Source organism: Acanthopagrus latus, chromosome 17, assembly GCF_904848185.1.
Source record: "Acanthopagrus latus isolate v.2019 chromosome 17, fAcaLat1.1, whole genome shotgun sequence".
NCBI classification, from domain to species: Eukaryota; Metazoa; Chordata; class Actinopteri; order Spariformes; family Sparidae; genus Acanthopagrus; species Acanthopagrus latus.
In genome coordinates this window covers 15,210,742-15,228,348 of record NC_051055.1, presented here as the reverse complement: position 1 = coordinate 15,228,348, position 17,607 = coordinate 15,210,742, and the positions used below count along the sequence as shown (strand labels likewise).

The following is a 17,607-nucleotide window of genomic DNA, read 5'->3' as shown; positions in this document are numbered from 1 at the left end:
AGGGGAAGCTGCATTCAATCTGATAAATTTTGCCTCTAGTGATGTAACTCAGTGGATAAGCTGCATTGTGGGAAATGTAGGCACAAGGCTTTGAAAAGAAAGAACAATAAAGGTGATATCGCTGCTTCAGCAGTTCAGCGGTGTTGTAGGAGTGTGATGCCAGACCCGTGGACTGTTTCTGGAAGTTCACTGAAATAGCTGCATAGTTGCATCTATTAGGTCTGTTAGGCACTGATGGAGAGAAAACCGACCACCACCAGAGACAGTGCAGCACTCCTAATTACCCATGATGATCTCTGAATCATTGTAACATTGTTCGTAACTGATTAATGTTTACCTTTCAACTTGTAGGGCGATGAGTAATGATTGTATCAACTAAACAAATGACTGCTCTAATCAAATCCTGTATTTGATGTTGTGATGAGCACTGATAATTATTATTCATCAGACCCTCTCTAAAACAAACTGATAAAAACATCTTGACATGGTTCCCAAGCATCAATTCACAATCATTTGCGTGGGCAGGCTTCACACTTCCTTCACCCACAAATTACAAAGAAGTGTCGAGCCCCAGCCCCTCACTCTGCACAGGTTTACTTCCAAACCACAACCCTAACGGGTAGTCCTAACCCAGATTACTGTGAAAAGGCTCTGTGGCTGTACAGTGACAGTTTGTCATTGATGCCTCCAGCGCGCATCAGTCATTTTGTTAGCGGTTCCTCTGAAGTCGACTGCTCACATATCGCCACTGTGGTAACGTAAGACGACTCATATTAACCCAGACTTCTATCACTTCGCAATCTGAGTGTGCATTTTGTTTAGTTCGGTAACACTTTGATTCATTCAACAAAACAACAATATGAAACCCCTTAGTATGCAGGAATTAAACTCCCTCGTAGGTGGATCAAAGGTCTCATCACATGTGTGTGCTTGCCTAAAGAATTAAAAGATCATTGCGAACATCATTCGAGATGTGTGGGCGCTGAAGGTCACACTAATGTAGAATGTGCATTGACGAGCACACACCTCAAATACCCCACACAGTTAGACACCTCAGTGAGTCAGCACTGATGCTGGGTAGGGTGTCGGAGGGTGTTTGCAAAACTGACAATCAGGGGGATAGCAGGTGGTGAGGAGTGTGTTGTGGGGGGACTGACAGTCTTGATATTACTGGAAGGTGAAGCCCTGTGCATCACATTGGGTTGTCTCCTTCCCATGTAGCATACGATGACATTTAAGTGCTGGTATAATGTTAAGTTCTCTGAGAAGAACAGATGACATCAGACTGTCCAGTGGTGTGAGCAATAATTGACGATAACTGTTTGCACAGACGAAGTAGCCCTAAATGTCAGTTTCAACCTCAGCACGTACCCGCCCGCACACACCACACACACAGATCATGGATGGTCAGCTGTACATTAAAAGACGTTTGTATAGCTCGTGGGAAAAGAAACTGACACGTTCACCAAAGATCACTTTAAGCGAAGAATGTCACTGTTGCCTCCCTGCTAATGCAGCAAAATGACCAACCTTTGATCATAGCAATTACATGGGAAACCACATTGTGTTTAACACTATATTAATGTCCTATGACTATATAGGTGTCAAACAGTGGTGGAAAATCTACTGACAACTTTTACCTTGTAAAAGTAGCAATACCACAGTGTGAAAACAAAAGTCCTCCATTTAAACTCTTAGTAAAACACAAAAAAGTTTAAGCACAACAAAGTGCTAAAAGAATACTCACTGATGTGTGTATCACTTTAAAAGTTGGGGTTAAGTTGATAAGTTATATACTGCTGGTTAGTTTGAAGGTAAAACTTGGAAAATAGTCTATTGTTGAGTCTTATTCTTTATTTGTAACACTTTGGGTTTCCAGTCTTGTAAGTTAGCCCAGTTAGCCATGCAGTTTCCTGACCCTGCACGGACTGGATAGGGAGTTGTTCAGACGGCTAGCACAGGAGCTCTGTACCAGAACAAGTGAGCCTGGCAGGCATGATGCTACAGACGTGGACACTTCGTGACCATCATGATGTGAAGAGGAAGTGAGGAGAAGCAGGATGGGAAAACTTGGATGGTGGGATAATATCATGCTGCCATGTTCCAGGTTGCAAGTTACATAAAGGTAAATATTCCAAAAAAAATGTCATTTTACAGATCTCCAGTTGATCAGCAACTGCAAATATGATAGATTATGGAAATCTAGACGCACATTCACCCATATTTCAAGGTAAAACAACATATTTCATAACTCATTAGCTGATGTTAGCATTCAACAAATTCCTATTTAACAGTACTGTTTGATTGCATGTGTTTTTACAGGTTGCAGGTTTAGACAAATGTCTCCAAGATGTGTTGATATTTCTGAATTAATTTTTCCTTTCCTAATGGCATCATATCAAAAGAGTATTGTATAAAACTGTCATTTTAGCTGGAATATGGTTGAATGCTAACATTAGCTGTTGTCTATAATGGAAGTTAATTAGTAATCAAACCTGTTGTTTGACCTCGAAATATGGTCGGACGTCTATCCATTGTCTTTACAGTTGCTTATCAGTCAGGCAGCTGTGAAATTATAATGATTTGTAGCCAAATAGACATAAAGCAGTGCTTCAAATCACAATGTTTTGCTAAACCTCACGAAGCATTTTAGTGCCTGGCCAAACCAGACAACAAGTGTACAACAAAGGTCTGGTAGGTGTGTCACTGTTATGCTGGAACCATCATGTTGTTTTGGGAACCCGACTCGTATAATTTTGGGAGATGTTGATAATCGACCTATTCAGTCGTTAAGATATGAGATGTGTTTGTCGTACCAATAATTTTTCACATACAGTCCCTCCAGAGAACTGCTGGTAAATTATCCAGTGACCCAAATAGACATAATTTAAATAACCAAACCACATCTGACTGCTGTATACAATACAGAGTTATTATTTATTGTTTAACTTGAGTCTAATATCAAAGACAAGGTTAATATTCAATTTAATTGACAGTTTAAATCAAATGGGGAATTCAAAAGCATCAACTGAAATAAATCAATAATAAATAAAAAATGTATTTTAACAATGAAATATGACATTTTTCAGCAGAAACACTACCCTATCTTCCGTCTGCTGTGCCCCAATTCATGCCAGATGTGACTTCAAAGGGCTTTTGCCATGTGATATGAGATGGGCTTAAACTCTCTCGTATTAATCAGATTTCATTGCATCAGAAAACACTGCCATCTGCTCTCTGACTGCAATTTACCAGCAACAATCTATTCCAGCTGTTGAAAAGGAAAGTGCAGAGAGTAGTTTTGGCGAACTCTGCTTGTTGTTTAGTTTTTCTTTCAGTTTTAAACATTGTTTTTTCTCTCGACACTCACAGCTTGTATAATGTGCTGAACACTATCTCTCTTTATAGGCTCTTCCCATGTTTTGTTTGATTGTTTTTCCCTATCCTATGGGGTTTGTACACTGCCTTTCCCCCTCGTTGTTTCATAGTCGCAGAAGAACTTGACAACAACCTGCATTACACAGACTCTGGGTAACATTTGCAAAGCTTGCACACACAGCAAAAATAAAACTGACTTGGAGTTGTGTGTCTGGCAACATGATGAATATTAGTCCAACATTCAATCTCCTTTCTGCTCCGTTTTGGTCTCCACCAACTCCTGGGATGAATATCTGGCTCTATAGCTGCCAAACACTCCTTCATGTTCATGTACTTATTAATTTTACCTGTCAGCTGGATTAAACACTTCTAAGTTCTACTTTTTTGTATCAGTATTTACATATTATATCAAACCATGTTTTATGAATAACATTTTTGAGAATTGCATATTACAAACAATATTTTTCCTTGAGAGTAAACATAGATTTTTCTGGTGCACAGGGGTTAAGTTGTCCACCAATAAACCGACCTGAGAGACATGGTTCATTTCCTGGTGGTGGTGCTTCAGACCTGACTTGAACATACTGTAGTGAACCACAGTTCAGTTGTAGGGCTGGCAGTACACAGCAAATTATGCATTTATAAGAACGGGGAAATATAGCAAATAAAGATAGAATGTAATAGCATGAACAAAAAACAACAACAAAAAAAAACCCAGAGACCAGGATGTTTGTCAATTTAAAAGATAATTTTTCAACTTCAGAAAGTTGCAATTTGCCATAAAGCACTTAAATATGCCACTATGAAACTACATAACAAGAAAGACGCACAGTCAACAGATTGTGATTTTCAGGTGATGGCAATGTCATTGTTAGGGACGTATTTTGAGAAAACTGACTGGTTCCAAACAAAAATTGTCTTTAAAATTGATAAACATCATTTCTGTGATTCATGGTGTAATTCAATAAGCATCAGAAATGTATTTGTCACTCACCATTGTCTTTTGTACACTTAGTACACTGTACCTATTTTTTTCAAAATTAGGTGGAAGAGACGAGAGTTCGGCTCTCTATCGGCGTATGGTGCAATAGAGCATTTGACATAAGAGAAGTGAGGAAACAGGTGAACTGTGGCAGGTTTATTCAACTTTAAACCTGTATTAGTTTTGACATACACTGTAAAATCAGGCAAAGTGGGACGAGTAGACTAACAGTAATAAGTTGTTAAAACTGTTTAGCTCATACGACTTAGATATAACTGTGAGGTAATCGGTTTCCGGACTATTTTAGAGTCGACTTTTAAAATTCACAGTGTATTCATGTAATTTGCTGTTTGTTTGATGCAAAAACTGTACAACATTAAACATGCTAAAGTTCACCTGTTTCCGCCCCCGCCCCCCCCAGAAAACTGTGAACATAAGGCAGAGTTTCAGAGTGCATCAGTAGTTCTACAGCTAGTTTAAAAATATGTAGTTCTCACTGCTTGATAATGAATCATCGAGTGGCTGGAAAAAGCTTTCACGGCAGACAAAGGAATCACAATGTACTCAACCATCGGGGTCGGCTAAACTGACCAGCGCTCTACAGTTGGCCTATTTTTTTTTTTTTTTTCTTTTTACGTCTTTTCACACTGAGGTCTGACATATCGAAAGGGCGAAGCAGATATTTCTATTTCAAGGGAGCGGGTTTCAGTGAAGCCCAGCCCTACATATCGGTACCACCATCCTTTTGTTTGTATGCTTCCTGTCACAGATCAGTCTTTGAGGTGGTTTTTGTTTCAGCACGGAACAGCCTATTAATGTAGTGACCAGTAAGTGATGCTGGAGGGGAGGAAATCATGTACAAGTACACAGCATCAGTGTGGCACGCATACATCCCTCTAACCACTGTCCCCGTTTCTCTCCCTCTCTTTCTCAATCACACACACAAACACACCCACACAAGTACTGTATGCACAAATACTTCATTTGGTCAAAGTGAACCTCTCTTGGTTTCAGAAAATGCGTTTCTGTGTATATGTATTTTCTGTTTAGCATGTGATTTTTAATGCAACATACAATCTTAGTTACCTGCACTGCGCGTTCAACAGTAGGAGGCTGTTAAATAGCATCAAACAGCCTCAATGCTTTAAGCAAAAAAATAAATAAACAAAACAAAAATACTGAAACAATAACTGCTCTCCGTGAAGTAGAAAAGTCACTATTTTATCACAAAAAACAAAACTTTTAGAACCATAATCAATGGACCAATGAGGGCTGAGCTGCAGAGGAGGGACTGTGAAGACAAAAGAGGAAACCACCGTGTCCCTCACCAAAACCTGTACCCAGACAGACATGTCACTTCACAAGACACCTCACAGTCATGACGCGAGGTAGCTCATCATTCTCCAGGGAGAATATTCAGTGAACACCAGGTAAGTGTCTCGCTCACACAGCCTGCTGCTTCTTAAGTTTCCGAGACTTGAAACCACGAACAGATACCCTTTACATTGCTCATCTTTGGTCTTTTTAGCTGTGTTTTCTGTCAAACGACTGTGAACCAACCCAACTAGCGTGCTGCTATTGATCCTCTGTTGCCCATGGGGACTTTAAGTGCAGGCTTCTCTCTTGTGACTCCAATCCTTTACATGTCAGCTGTGGGGAGGCAGGCTGTAAGTTCATGTCCTGTCAAAGGATGTGTAAGTCTGACATACGCATGCATGGTTTTCCCCCAGTGTAAGTATTGAGATAGCACCGCGACTGCAAGGAGCTCAAAGACCTGCTAACTATGTCACATCTCTGCAAGAGTGCATTGTAGATTTGAGCGGCATCTGGGGGAATTTGATTGTTGCACAAGCCAGTGTGTTACAAAAAGAAATATTTTCTAAAAATATAAAAGATAAGGACAGGCTTGGGACTTACAGTGTAATAGTGCAGAACACAAGGCGATAGAAGTATTGATTCGTAGGCCAGCAGTTTAAGGAGAGCACCCCTGTATGCTACAAAACTATACAGCAGACATGACAGGTGCCTCACATTAATGTGAGTAGCAATACCGAAAGTACGATCTAACAAACAGTCATCAACTAAAGGTCATGGATTGGCTCCACTCACCAGTGACAGACGGCATCATTTCTGAACAGTCTCTATAAGTGAATAGATAACAATCCCATGACAAAGGCTTGTATATAAAACAACAACACGTCGCACAACCTTTCACGATTCTGCAAAATCTTCTTACTGAGAAATTAAAGGTGCACCACGCAGTTTTGAGAGAAAGTCCAATCAAAGGTGAAAGATCTTCATCTATTCATTTTCTTTTATGCGCAAACAAACTAAATAAACTCTCTTTGTTTTCATGACTGAATAAACAAACAAACAAAAAACTGACCTTAAAGGACAACACAGCTTCATACTGTTTTTCTTTATGTATGCGTGGCGGACCCTGCCATCTCTCTAGCTTCAACCAGTATTCTGGTGACCTAATTTTCCTCTGAGAACAGCTCGTTTATTTTATTACGGAAAAGATACATATTTCTGAGTTTGTATTATTACGCCATTAATATGCAAATATTAAAATTCTGAGTTTGAATTTCTTCTCCAGAACTACGTAGTTTCATTTTATCATGTTGTTAAATTAACTTTGAATTCATCTCTTATAAAATGCATTGCAGAGCGCTACATGAATCCACCCGCTAAAATGACTATGGCCATAGGGACATTACTACTGTCACACGATTACACCAACTATATATTAATAACAGCTCAATAAAAATAATTATAATAACTATTATTATTATAGTTATTTTGTTATACAATTGAAAAACGCATACCATGCACAATGCATTATTGTATATTGCACAGAACTCATTTTAAGAGGACTTTTTTATACTCCCTGCATTTGTGACACTGGCATAAATTGTGTGATAAAGCATAATAAATAGTTTTTTATATATATGTAATCATTTTAATCAGGCAGCTCATGGTTTTTGACTGCGGAAATTGTTCTAGTGACAAAAATGGTCAACGTACATGAACGATAGGCCTCACTGTACTTATGCATGCATGATTTGCATGATCATTTCCTTGCATGCTCTCAGCATCGTGTGCTCAACATTACACATTTTGTAATGCGGATGTAATGCAATGCGATTTTAAAGAAATCAGAAAGAGACCTTCAGCTTGCTGTCTGACCCTTCAAAGTGTAAGTGACCTTCTGATTCCTGAGCTGCTCTGCTGCGGCTTTCATTCTACGCTTTTACGCCTAAAATCGATGGATACAATTATTTTGAGTTTCTACACCTTTCCGTTAATATGACTGAGCTGAACACATTTACTTGGCAACACACAGAGAGAGGGAGGTGTGGGGAGCGTGCAAATAAGCGTGCACATTTAAAGCAAATTCCAGTAACAAGACAACTAAATGTCATCTCGTTTCACATTTACTTTCCATTTACAGTCACCATCAGAGGACCGAATGGGGTTGCGATTGTGCAAAAAAAAAAAAAAAAAAATTGCAGTACTTGTGACCTCTGCTGCAGAAACCAACCACACACTGTATAATCATAAAACTTCATTATAGACTTCAGACTGTGTGAAGATGACAACGTCTCAGGCATCCGGTAGTTTCGACAGACAGCCGCAGCGTTTTCATCCATGTATTTTCAATTTTAGTTGTGAAATTCCAAATATGTCTGTAACACTCGTACATACTTACATATTCCACCTCTGCGCACTCTTGCATTTGATGTTTATTGTGTCCAGATACAGTCTTATTGTTGTCGATGTTCGAACTTTACTCCTGTTTACTCGTGTGTACAGTCATTAGTCATGGTTTCATATACTGGTAGGGCTTTGTGGCTTTAGAGTGTGTATGAGAGCGACGAATATCAAAGCTTTCACAAAACTGAGCACATTTCCACACATCGAGCAGACATTCAGACACGATATCGGGCACAGTTGTGATTGAGGAAAAGTGTTTTTGTGTATTTGAGAGTCTACAAAAAAAGCAATGCATGGGACTTTTGTGAAGCTATGAATACGACTGCTTTAAAACGAAAATATTTTCATAAGGCACACGCACTCGACACAATATAAACAAACGATGAAATCGCCTCGGATACATTCGGCCCCCTCAACTCTCGGTACAGGTAATGCTGTCTGGAAAGGGTGGAAAAAAAACTGTACAAAAACCACACAGGACATATTATCTGTTAATCAGAAACTGATCCCTGTTGTTGATTTGCACAGTGTTTTTCCTACTTACTGTTTAGCATTTCTAGAAATGTCACATGTCAGGTAACGACCTGATGGGATCTCTCTTTCTTTTTTTCTTCGTTCGTCTGACTTTCTCTTCTCAGGCTTTTCATTTCTACAAACTTCAGAAATGGTCCGAATCAACAACACCCAGTACTTCAACTTCCTGGAGCAGGCAGATGCCTTACGTCGTTCAGGGTCACTCTGTGATGCCATAATCTCAGTAAAGAGCCAAACTTTCAGAGCTCATCGGCTGGTACTGGCTTGTGCTAGCAGAAGACTAGCAGAGCAGCTAGCTCTAGGAGATATAGACAGCCCGGTCCAGTGCACGCTAGAGTACTTCTCACCCCGCACCTTCCAGCAAGTTCTGGAGTTCACGTACACACAGACTCTGGAGGTGTCGGTGGACGACCTGCACCTGCTGCTGAAAGCTGCCCAGCTGTTAGAGATGCAGTTGCTGGAGGACCAGTGCCGGAGGCAGCTGGACAACCTCCGGAGCGGAGCCGGAGAAGAGGACGCGAGAAGAGAAATGACGGGGGTCAAAGAAGAAAAAGATAGTGCAGAGCAGATAGGCCAGAGGCAAAAAGGAAGTCCTATTCGAGAGGTGAAGTTCAGAGAGACTTCTCCCTTAGTGGATGAGGCAAATGATAGCATTGTCTCGGAAAACGTTTCACCCTCTGATCCTGCTAAGACCCACAATAGTCCGCCGTCCCCGAGAAAGAAGGCCCGGCTGCTCCCTGCGGCGACACCACCCTACAACAGAGAAAGTGTTATCACCAGGCCTGCCAACAGCAGCTCCTCTTTCTCCTCTCCCTGGACTTTCCCTCCACAAATGTGGAACTCTGTGAACGCCCTGAGGCGGATAGCGGCGGACTATTCAAACTTAGTTGCAGCTTGCCCCCTCCAGCCCACGAACCAGTCGCCCGTAGCCTACCCGTTTTCCCTCGCCTCTCCACACGTGTTCCCCCTATTTGGCTCCCACTTGCAAAGCTCAGTAATGGGCTACTCAGGCTTTCATCCACGTCACACACAAAACCTGTATGCTGGATCCGCGGGGATGGGAGGCATAATCAAGCAAGGCCTGCTAAAGAGAAAAAAACCCAGCCAGAGAGCGTTTACCGGGGCCACTCAAACCAACGAGCCGAGGTAAGTCAACCCCTCGGACCTGATTTTGGAAACTTCTGTTTTCTTTTCAGTCACTGTCTCCCTGTTTTTCCTCTCGCAGACTCATTTAGAATCCCCTAATTTGCTCAGTTGTTCCCTTGCGACAGCTACAGCTACCTGACTCACTGCTGCTTGGGTAGATGCGTGTGATCGAGCCTCCTGCACTTTCCAACTAGAGCAGTTTCACCTGTTAACCCTTCCCTGTCAGCCCTGCTCAGTCAAACTCTTCTGTTTTTCTTTTTGTCTGACAAATCACAGTCCTAGGATTCAGAACAATCACAACAGAGCAAAGAACACACCAGTCAATCATTTTCACAGTTAATTTAAATATTGAAGTTTTAACTATTATCAGATTAAAACAACAAATCATGCTTTGCTCTAATTCTGAATAAATATTCCACTGTTGTGATAAAAGACTTTAGACTTTATTTTTTGGGGTGATTTACCTCTTTTTTTCTTCTTATCTATGCATATTGTACAGTGTTCCACACCGTCTAACCAAAGAGTGCATAAAGGGGAGCCCCCTACATTTCTCCCCTCCATTGCAGAATTCAAGATTTTCCACCCACTGAAATGCAGTTTCAGTGTTTAGACTGGCCTCGCCTGTACCGCAAAAAAAATTGTTCAAACACGTTTAAATGTATCTGTGTAGGAAAACAAGATACTCTTCATTGTCCCGTTCCTTTAACTCTCACATTATATGGGAGTTAAATGCGCTTTAACGCTGAGCAAGCACTGTAAATACCTTGCGGTTGGGGATAAAGAGGAAGGAAAGGGTGTTCAGGATGTAATCTGTGATAACACATAATATATGCAGACATGTGAGACTTTTACTTGCTATATATTTCTCCAGTATAGTACCTCTTCGGAGCACAAATTATTATTCATTGCTGTTAAAGGTACAATTTGTGTTTGGTTTTTTTGCAACAGTTGTATCAGAAAATGTATTTTTCCCCAGTTACAATGAAGAACCCAAAGCCAGCACAGAAAGAGTTAAAGGCTGCCAACACTGCGGCAGAGGCCTCCTTGGTGATCTAGCGCTGCGGGAGTCAGCCTCCACACCGTCAGGTAAAGTGATGGCTTTAAAAATGAAGCAGAAACTGTACACGGTTACAGCAACTATTTGTTTTTTGTTTGTTTTTTTACTATACAGTGAGATTAAGGCTGTAGCAGTGGATATCCTGTGTGGAACTGATCAATTTCACATGATAGTAAGAGAGTTCTTGTCGTGACCCCTAACCTCGGCAGGCTCCAGCTACGTAGCTACGCAATGGAAAGTGATTAAGAGAGTTGTGGTTTTGAAAGCATGGTGCAGCAGGAGCAGTGGTGTGGTTACTAGATACAGCTCGATTCACGCAGTACAGTATGTTCTGCATGTAACGGTGGTTTTTGGCCTATTTCCAAAAAAAAAACCAAAAAACATTATTACATATTATGTAAAATATAATGTAAATGTGTAGAATGAATGTAAGCCACTGTAGTAATACAAACTGAGATAAAACCACAGTGAGTGTGTGTGTGTGTGGTATTTCACCTTCTACAATCAAGCTGATAAACACGGATTATCTGATGTCTAATGTCTCTGCCCAGTGGAACATGAAGTTCTGGTTTTTAAAAGATTAGCCTCTCATGAAAGTACACTGCTGACTTCATTGAAAGCAGTGTAACAACTTAGGCAATGTACTGTTACATGTACAGTACAGAATAATACTACTCACACACCTATTGAAAGTCTCTCTCTCTCTCTCTCTCTCTAGTACATAATTAAATAAAATGTGTAACAGCACAGTACACACCGCAGTGTCTTACTCTTGCCTTTTACTGAAATAAAGGCACTGAAAATAAAGACATCATGTATGTAAGAGGGTCTTTTAAAGTGAGGAGTGAAGAAAAATAATGGACAGGAAGCATCGCTAATGACAACCGGTCTCAGTAGGTCGTGTTTAGAGTGGTGAGTGTTCAATTGTTGTGGTTTATTCTCATTCTCTTGATTTCCCCTACTACAGTCCGCCCCCCTCCTCAAACACCTCTTATTTCGGCATCCTGTCTATACTATGAGGCTACACGGTTTTCACTTCAGAAACCCTAAAAAACACACGCTACTGAAAGGCTTCACGTGTGCTACCTTAACCTCAAAATCACACCTTTCAAATTTTTAAAAGAATCACCAAGATGTGAAGCTGCAGACAAGAGACATGTGCAAAGTGACAGGAAAGTAAGCCTGTAGAAAGAGTTTAACTGAGTTTTAGAAACAGGATGCAGAACAAAAATAGACTTGTGCCTCAGACAGGCGAATAAAGTCAGGTATATCTGATGTGCGCGTGCTGTGAATTGTGATTACTGGTGTTGTGTCAAGTGTTAGAATCCTTGTTGTGACTGCCCTGTATGATATTCTCGATTGATCTGCTGATTAGTTCCTGATTGATATGAAGTGGTAAGAAAAATGCAGAGATCATGGTGACAGATGTCCTTTTTAATCTAACAGACAACAGTCCAACAATTGAGACCCAAAAATATTTAACTTTTACCGATCTAAATCTGAAAACCACACAAGCGTCACATTAAAGAGAGGAATTTAATTATTAAAGGAGACACTTTAAGCTTTGTTTCCTTCCCTCAGGCTGCCATAAAGGTTCCTGTGCATGTCAAAGGTCTTGAAAGTAAAACTGGTCCCACCAATACATATATTCACGGCAGAGGTGAAGCTAAGTGGGGGCTTAGAACGTGAACAGAGCTGTCCATAGACACAGTGAGTGGTGTTGGCTCAGGCATGTGTGAGCTGACCAATCAGAGCAGAGGAGGGACACGGTGCTGCATTAAAGCATGTAAACCTATTCTAGTATTAACCAAAATAGATTTATGGACCTGAAAATTAGCATAATACATCTCCTTTAATCACTTTTCAGATAATTTGCCTGTTGGTGTTCTGTTGACCGCTCAACAAAATTATCTTAATCCTACAAATGGAGAGAAACCGTTCCACAACACTTAAGTATCCTGTCAATTCTACCTTTTACTGTACTCTTCTCATGACAGACTTTGTGACATCATGACGATGGCTTACATATAAGTTATACCGTATAAGCGCAAAGTCTGGCAGCTTTTCTTATGACAGCTCTAAATGTAATTCACTGAAAGTAAATGCAGGCGGTCTGTAGATCTCATGGCTCTTTAAAGCAGCATCATGTAGGAATCATCAACTTTTGCAATTCGTCGATCCCCAAAGTTTCTGAATGCGACACCTCTGTCGTAAACACAAATCCCAGGTGTGTCACAATTCGTCCGATGTAATGTAGGTGAAAACTGCAAACAAAACTCATTACGTCATAACGTTGTTGAAAACTTGTACCATCAACATGATTTTGAAGCTGTTGCTTTGAGGTGAAGAGTTACACATGGTTGCTTTAATGTGTTTGTCTATAAGGAATTAAGTATGAAAGTAAACATACCAAAAAAATGTGATACAACGTGAGCGAAAAACCGGCAGAGAACAATGAACGAACACGTGGGGCTCTATATTCTTCTGGTTGTGACATGATTTGAACTGCGGTACGTTTAAATTGTAAAAAATAATGATGTTCTGAGCAGTCGGGCCCCTCTGCCCACCGCAAATTCACACCTTCCCCTGTTTTCCACGTCTTGTTTTTCTGCGCAGGTGAGACTTGTGCAAGGTGTCTGTTCTGTGGAAGAGGAGCCGTTTCACAGCATGAACCACAATCCCATCGACAAGAACACCGCGGGGAAAAACCCTACCAGTGCCAACATTGTCCCAAGAAGTTCAGTCTGAAACACCAACTGGATACGCACCACCGAGTTCACACCGGTAGGAAGAACATTTCATCGGCAGTCTATTCACTCCGCTTGTACATAGTTTGTCATGAATAATTTGAATTTTCGTTATGTATTTTATCATCTGTTTGAGACGTGGCCATTTATTGATTGGTTGGACGTCACACGATCTGAGACACAATTGTGGCTCATAATTGTAGTTTTAGAGCACAAAAAAACCCCCCAAATAATCAGGCGTTTTTCATCGTCAAAAATGTGAATACTTTCGTCGTAAATTCAGTCACATGGTGAATCAGATAAACTCGACTATCAGGTAAAAAAAGAGCCAGATAAGAACAAAGCATTTTTAAAAAGGCAACATTAAACTGGGGAAAAGTCACAGAAGTGAATAGCAGAATTGGTTGGAGGTGCACTTGTCTCAAAAGCCAGACAGGTGTGAGCATTATATAACAAAGGAAGTGAATTATGACTAATTTTCATTTTACCATTTACTAGGAAGCACATGCTTGCATCACTGTCGAACATTTCCAAAGCAGACTGTTGTGTTTTCGTCTTATGAGCATCTTCCAGGCAGGTGATGGTGCACACTCATTGTAATACTATGAACCTCACCTTACAGAAACTGGAAACCTGCACACTTGAAACTTCCGTGAGATAGAAACAGCTTTAACTGCTTGTAAAGCTACATTATTTCTGCAGAGTAATGCAATGCAGAGTGTGCCATGACGACCGTGTTGCCATGCATCAGTAACACGGAGCAAAATGTTTACTGGAACGGCCTGTCGAGCAGTTGTCTCTGCAGATTGGATGTTACAGCATGTGTCATAAAAACACAAATAATTGGCAGCAACATAAATCATACAAGACAATTTGTAGAAAATTGGTTAAAAACATGCAAAGTCAGAGTAAATTTCAAAACACAGACCTTCAAAATAGAGTTGTTAAGACAGAAGGCACCGTCTAACATGATATCTCATCCTAAAACTATATTTTTAAGATGTTGCATGTGATTTAAAACTTAGACTAAATATGAATATGATAAGTAAATTAAATAAATTAGATAAATAAATTCATCATGAATCTTGAGTCTTATTTAGCTTTTCAAACTTTCTCTCACTGAAAGATTTCCAAAAGCTGCTGTATTAAACAATTAACAATTGAGTTTTAACGTCTATATTTAGTGTTTAATGTGTATGTTTGTTTTTCAACACTGGGGAGGACTAATATGAAGCAGGGAGCCTGGGGGGCGTCCCTGTGGGGCTTGTGAGCCTCACACATTTTATTTCTTGCATTCTTGTGAATTTTTATGCAACAATTTGTTCCTTTTCCCACATCAATTCTTAGCAGAAATATTTGTTCAATTTAAAGGAAAACACAAAATTGTAACATAATAAAATACATTGGAATATAATGCAACAAGGCTTTCAAACATTTATTCTCCTGTGGGCCAACTTTTCAAATTTAATGTTATCTCTGATGACTTAACACACATGTAGGCATGCTGTACTGTCCCACCCTCTTTCGTAGCTTTTGTTTCGAGAGGGAACCTCTTTAATAGTGCCGCCTATTCAATGACGATGAATTATTTTAATTAATCTATAAATCCCCCCAATTAGACCTTAATGACTTATATGTGTTTCAGCAAGATTTCCACTCACGTCTGAAACTTTCTGCACACCCAAAACACATATCTGTGATTGAGAATGACTTTCAAGAAATGCAAATCTCAATTATGTGATTGAAGCTGACTGAAAACAAGAAAAGGTTGTCGTCGTTAACGTTAATCAAAAAATATTAGAGAACGAAACCCTTTTTAAAGCCTCTAATGCGTCTGACAAATTCTCGAAAACAACAACCATTGGCTTCACACAAGCCATGACCTACTTTACCAGCGTTATGTTTATGAGTTGTTCTCAGGCGGTTTATCAGAATGGTCCTCTGCTTCCTCCTATGCCTATGATTTATCAAAGTAATGAATGTTCTTGCTGACATACAGGACAGACATGTGACTGTATGAAGAGAGATCTGGTTGATTTAAGTATGTGACCCTTTCTCGAACCTCCTTCTCCTCCTCCTCCCTTGTCTTCCTTCCTATTCTCTCTACTTGAAGGAGAGAAACCCTTCGAGTGTCGTCTCTGTGGTCAGCGCTCCCGGGACTACTCGGCCATGATCAAGCACCTGCGGACTCACAGCGGGGCAGCGCCTTACCAGTGCACGCTGTGCCTGGAGTTCTGCAACAGCCTGGTCGCCATGCAGAGACACATTAAGAGCCACCCAGTGCAGGACTTCCCCCCTAACTGGACCATCAACAGCACCTACCTGTACACCTCACACATCTGAGCCAGCCCTCGGACAGCTCTGTCCACACAAAGTTCTCACAGCCGTTGGTTTGTGCCTCTCGCGTGTTATCATTGAGTGACAAAGGAAAAGCACCTGTTCTTTCCGAAGAGCAAATTGCAGATGGTATTTGATAAACAGCTGGCTTGTGGAGTCACGTTTATACACGAGAGGCACAAGCTGGGGCTGTATGTTGCTGTATAACTTACAAGTGCTCTGTGTTCACATTCAAAAACTATGGAACAGCACTAATTTCTAAAGAAATATGAGAAATGTGCACATTTGGTCATATAGGTGCATTAAAGCCACAAAAGCAGCTCATCCTCATCGAATGACGCAGGTATCTTCCCTCTCACTTTCACAATTATCGGACCACTTGTGTAAACTTTGTAAGTTTGACCTAGGTTAATAGCGCCCTCATGAGGGCAACCACTGTAACAATTATTTCTTCTTTCCTGCAGCGGCGCTCACAAATGTGATGTGATGTGATGTTGATGCAGCTGAACACAAGTGGATTTTTTAAGTGCTGGAGCACATAAACAGTCTATATTTATTGATCGAGATGGAAACAATTCTTTATCTGTGTATCTGTGGCATCCTTTACAGAGTGATCCTCTGTTTTTTTTTTTTTTTTGTTTTTTTTTCCAAAACCAAAAGCAGGAGCAGACGAGTGGGAGAGTTTTTCTCCAGTTTGTACAAAGGCACCCTTGAGTCTCGGTACTGCTTGTGAGATAAAAGGCAGCCAAATCCGATATGGTAACCTCGAAAAAAGTTGAAGGAGGACTGTATTTACTTTACACTGAAAATAACGAATGTCATGGGCGTCTCATTAACTTGATCCAAGCTCAGAGAGAGCTTTTTGCAGGCAGCTAAGGGACAAACAACACTCCTTTGTGTTCTCACATATTTTATTCCTCCATTAATGGATTTTATTGCACTGTAAGTCACTGAGGCCGGGCTGCCTAACTCACTGTCTGAAGTTCATCGGCATGCTTATACTGAATAAATGTTGCCAGAAAGTAAACACCGTGTAACATCTACAGCAACTGCCATACCTCTCTAAAAGCACCACGCAAAATTTATAAAACTGTGAAGTCATCGTATGTATGTATGTCTGCTATATGCAACCACTGTTTCCCAGATGGAGCCCTCAGACCTTTTACACTGAAAGCTCTTTTGTTGATTTGTACAGCATTATATTAATATCAACAGCATGGAAATAAATGTTGTGCTCATTTTTCATTTATAGGCTTTAACAGATAACTATATGCAATGTTTGAGACAACTCATGCATCAAATAAACAAGCTTACATAACTACAGCCATCTTGGACATTCTTTTGTAATTTGTTAAATGTTAAAGGAAGTGCTGGAGGAATGGGGGGGAAGCTGACCAAACTTTATAATAATGTAATTTAATAATCATTTAATATAGTTAAACACTTTCGGTCATCACTTTCAAAACTATTAGCTTTAGCTTAACTTCAAACAGAACATCTTTGAGACAGATGCAGTGATTTCTGACTTCTTTTATATACTTTCCAAATGTGCCAGTGACTATACACAATCCTATCAATCCTCATAAAATAACTATAGACTCATAAACTTCTGAGTTTAATCTTGTACGATCACTTACAGCACGACGCTTCGTTGTTTTTCCGTGAGTTGACTGGAAGCAGTGTCTGGAATTTTTACAGTGTAAAGTAAT

General features: G+C 40.3%; 1 protein-coding gene across 2 annotated transcripts; it reads left to right on the top strand.

The window, feature by feature from the left end:
- Positions 1-1,905: 1,905 nt before the first annotated feature.
- Positions 1,906-17,266, top strand: zbtb32 (zinc finger and BTB domain containing 32). 2 transcript variants are annotated; one of them, XM_037073836.1, is made up of 5 exons: positions 1,906-2,125; positions 8,716-9,757; positions 10,734-10,843; positions 13,431-13,598; positions 15,675-17,266. In XM_037073836.1, the coding sequence occupies exons 2-5, from the start codon at positions 8,742-8,744 to the stop codon at positions 15,902-15,904; spliced, it is 1,524 nt and encodes a 507-aa protein (XP_036929731.1). In that variant the 5' UTR covers positions 1,906-2,125; positions 8,716-8,741; the 3' UTR covers positions 15,905-17,266. The 2 variants fall into 2 exon arrangements, with proteins under 2 accessions (XP_036929731.1, XP_036929730.1); XM_037073835.1 differs by lacking the exon at positions 1,906-2,125 and adding an exon at positions 5,700-5,790.
- Positions 17,267-17,607: the final 341 nt, after the last annotated feature.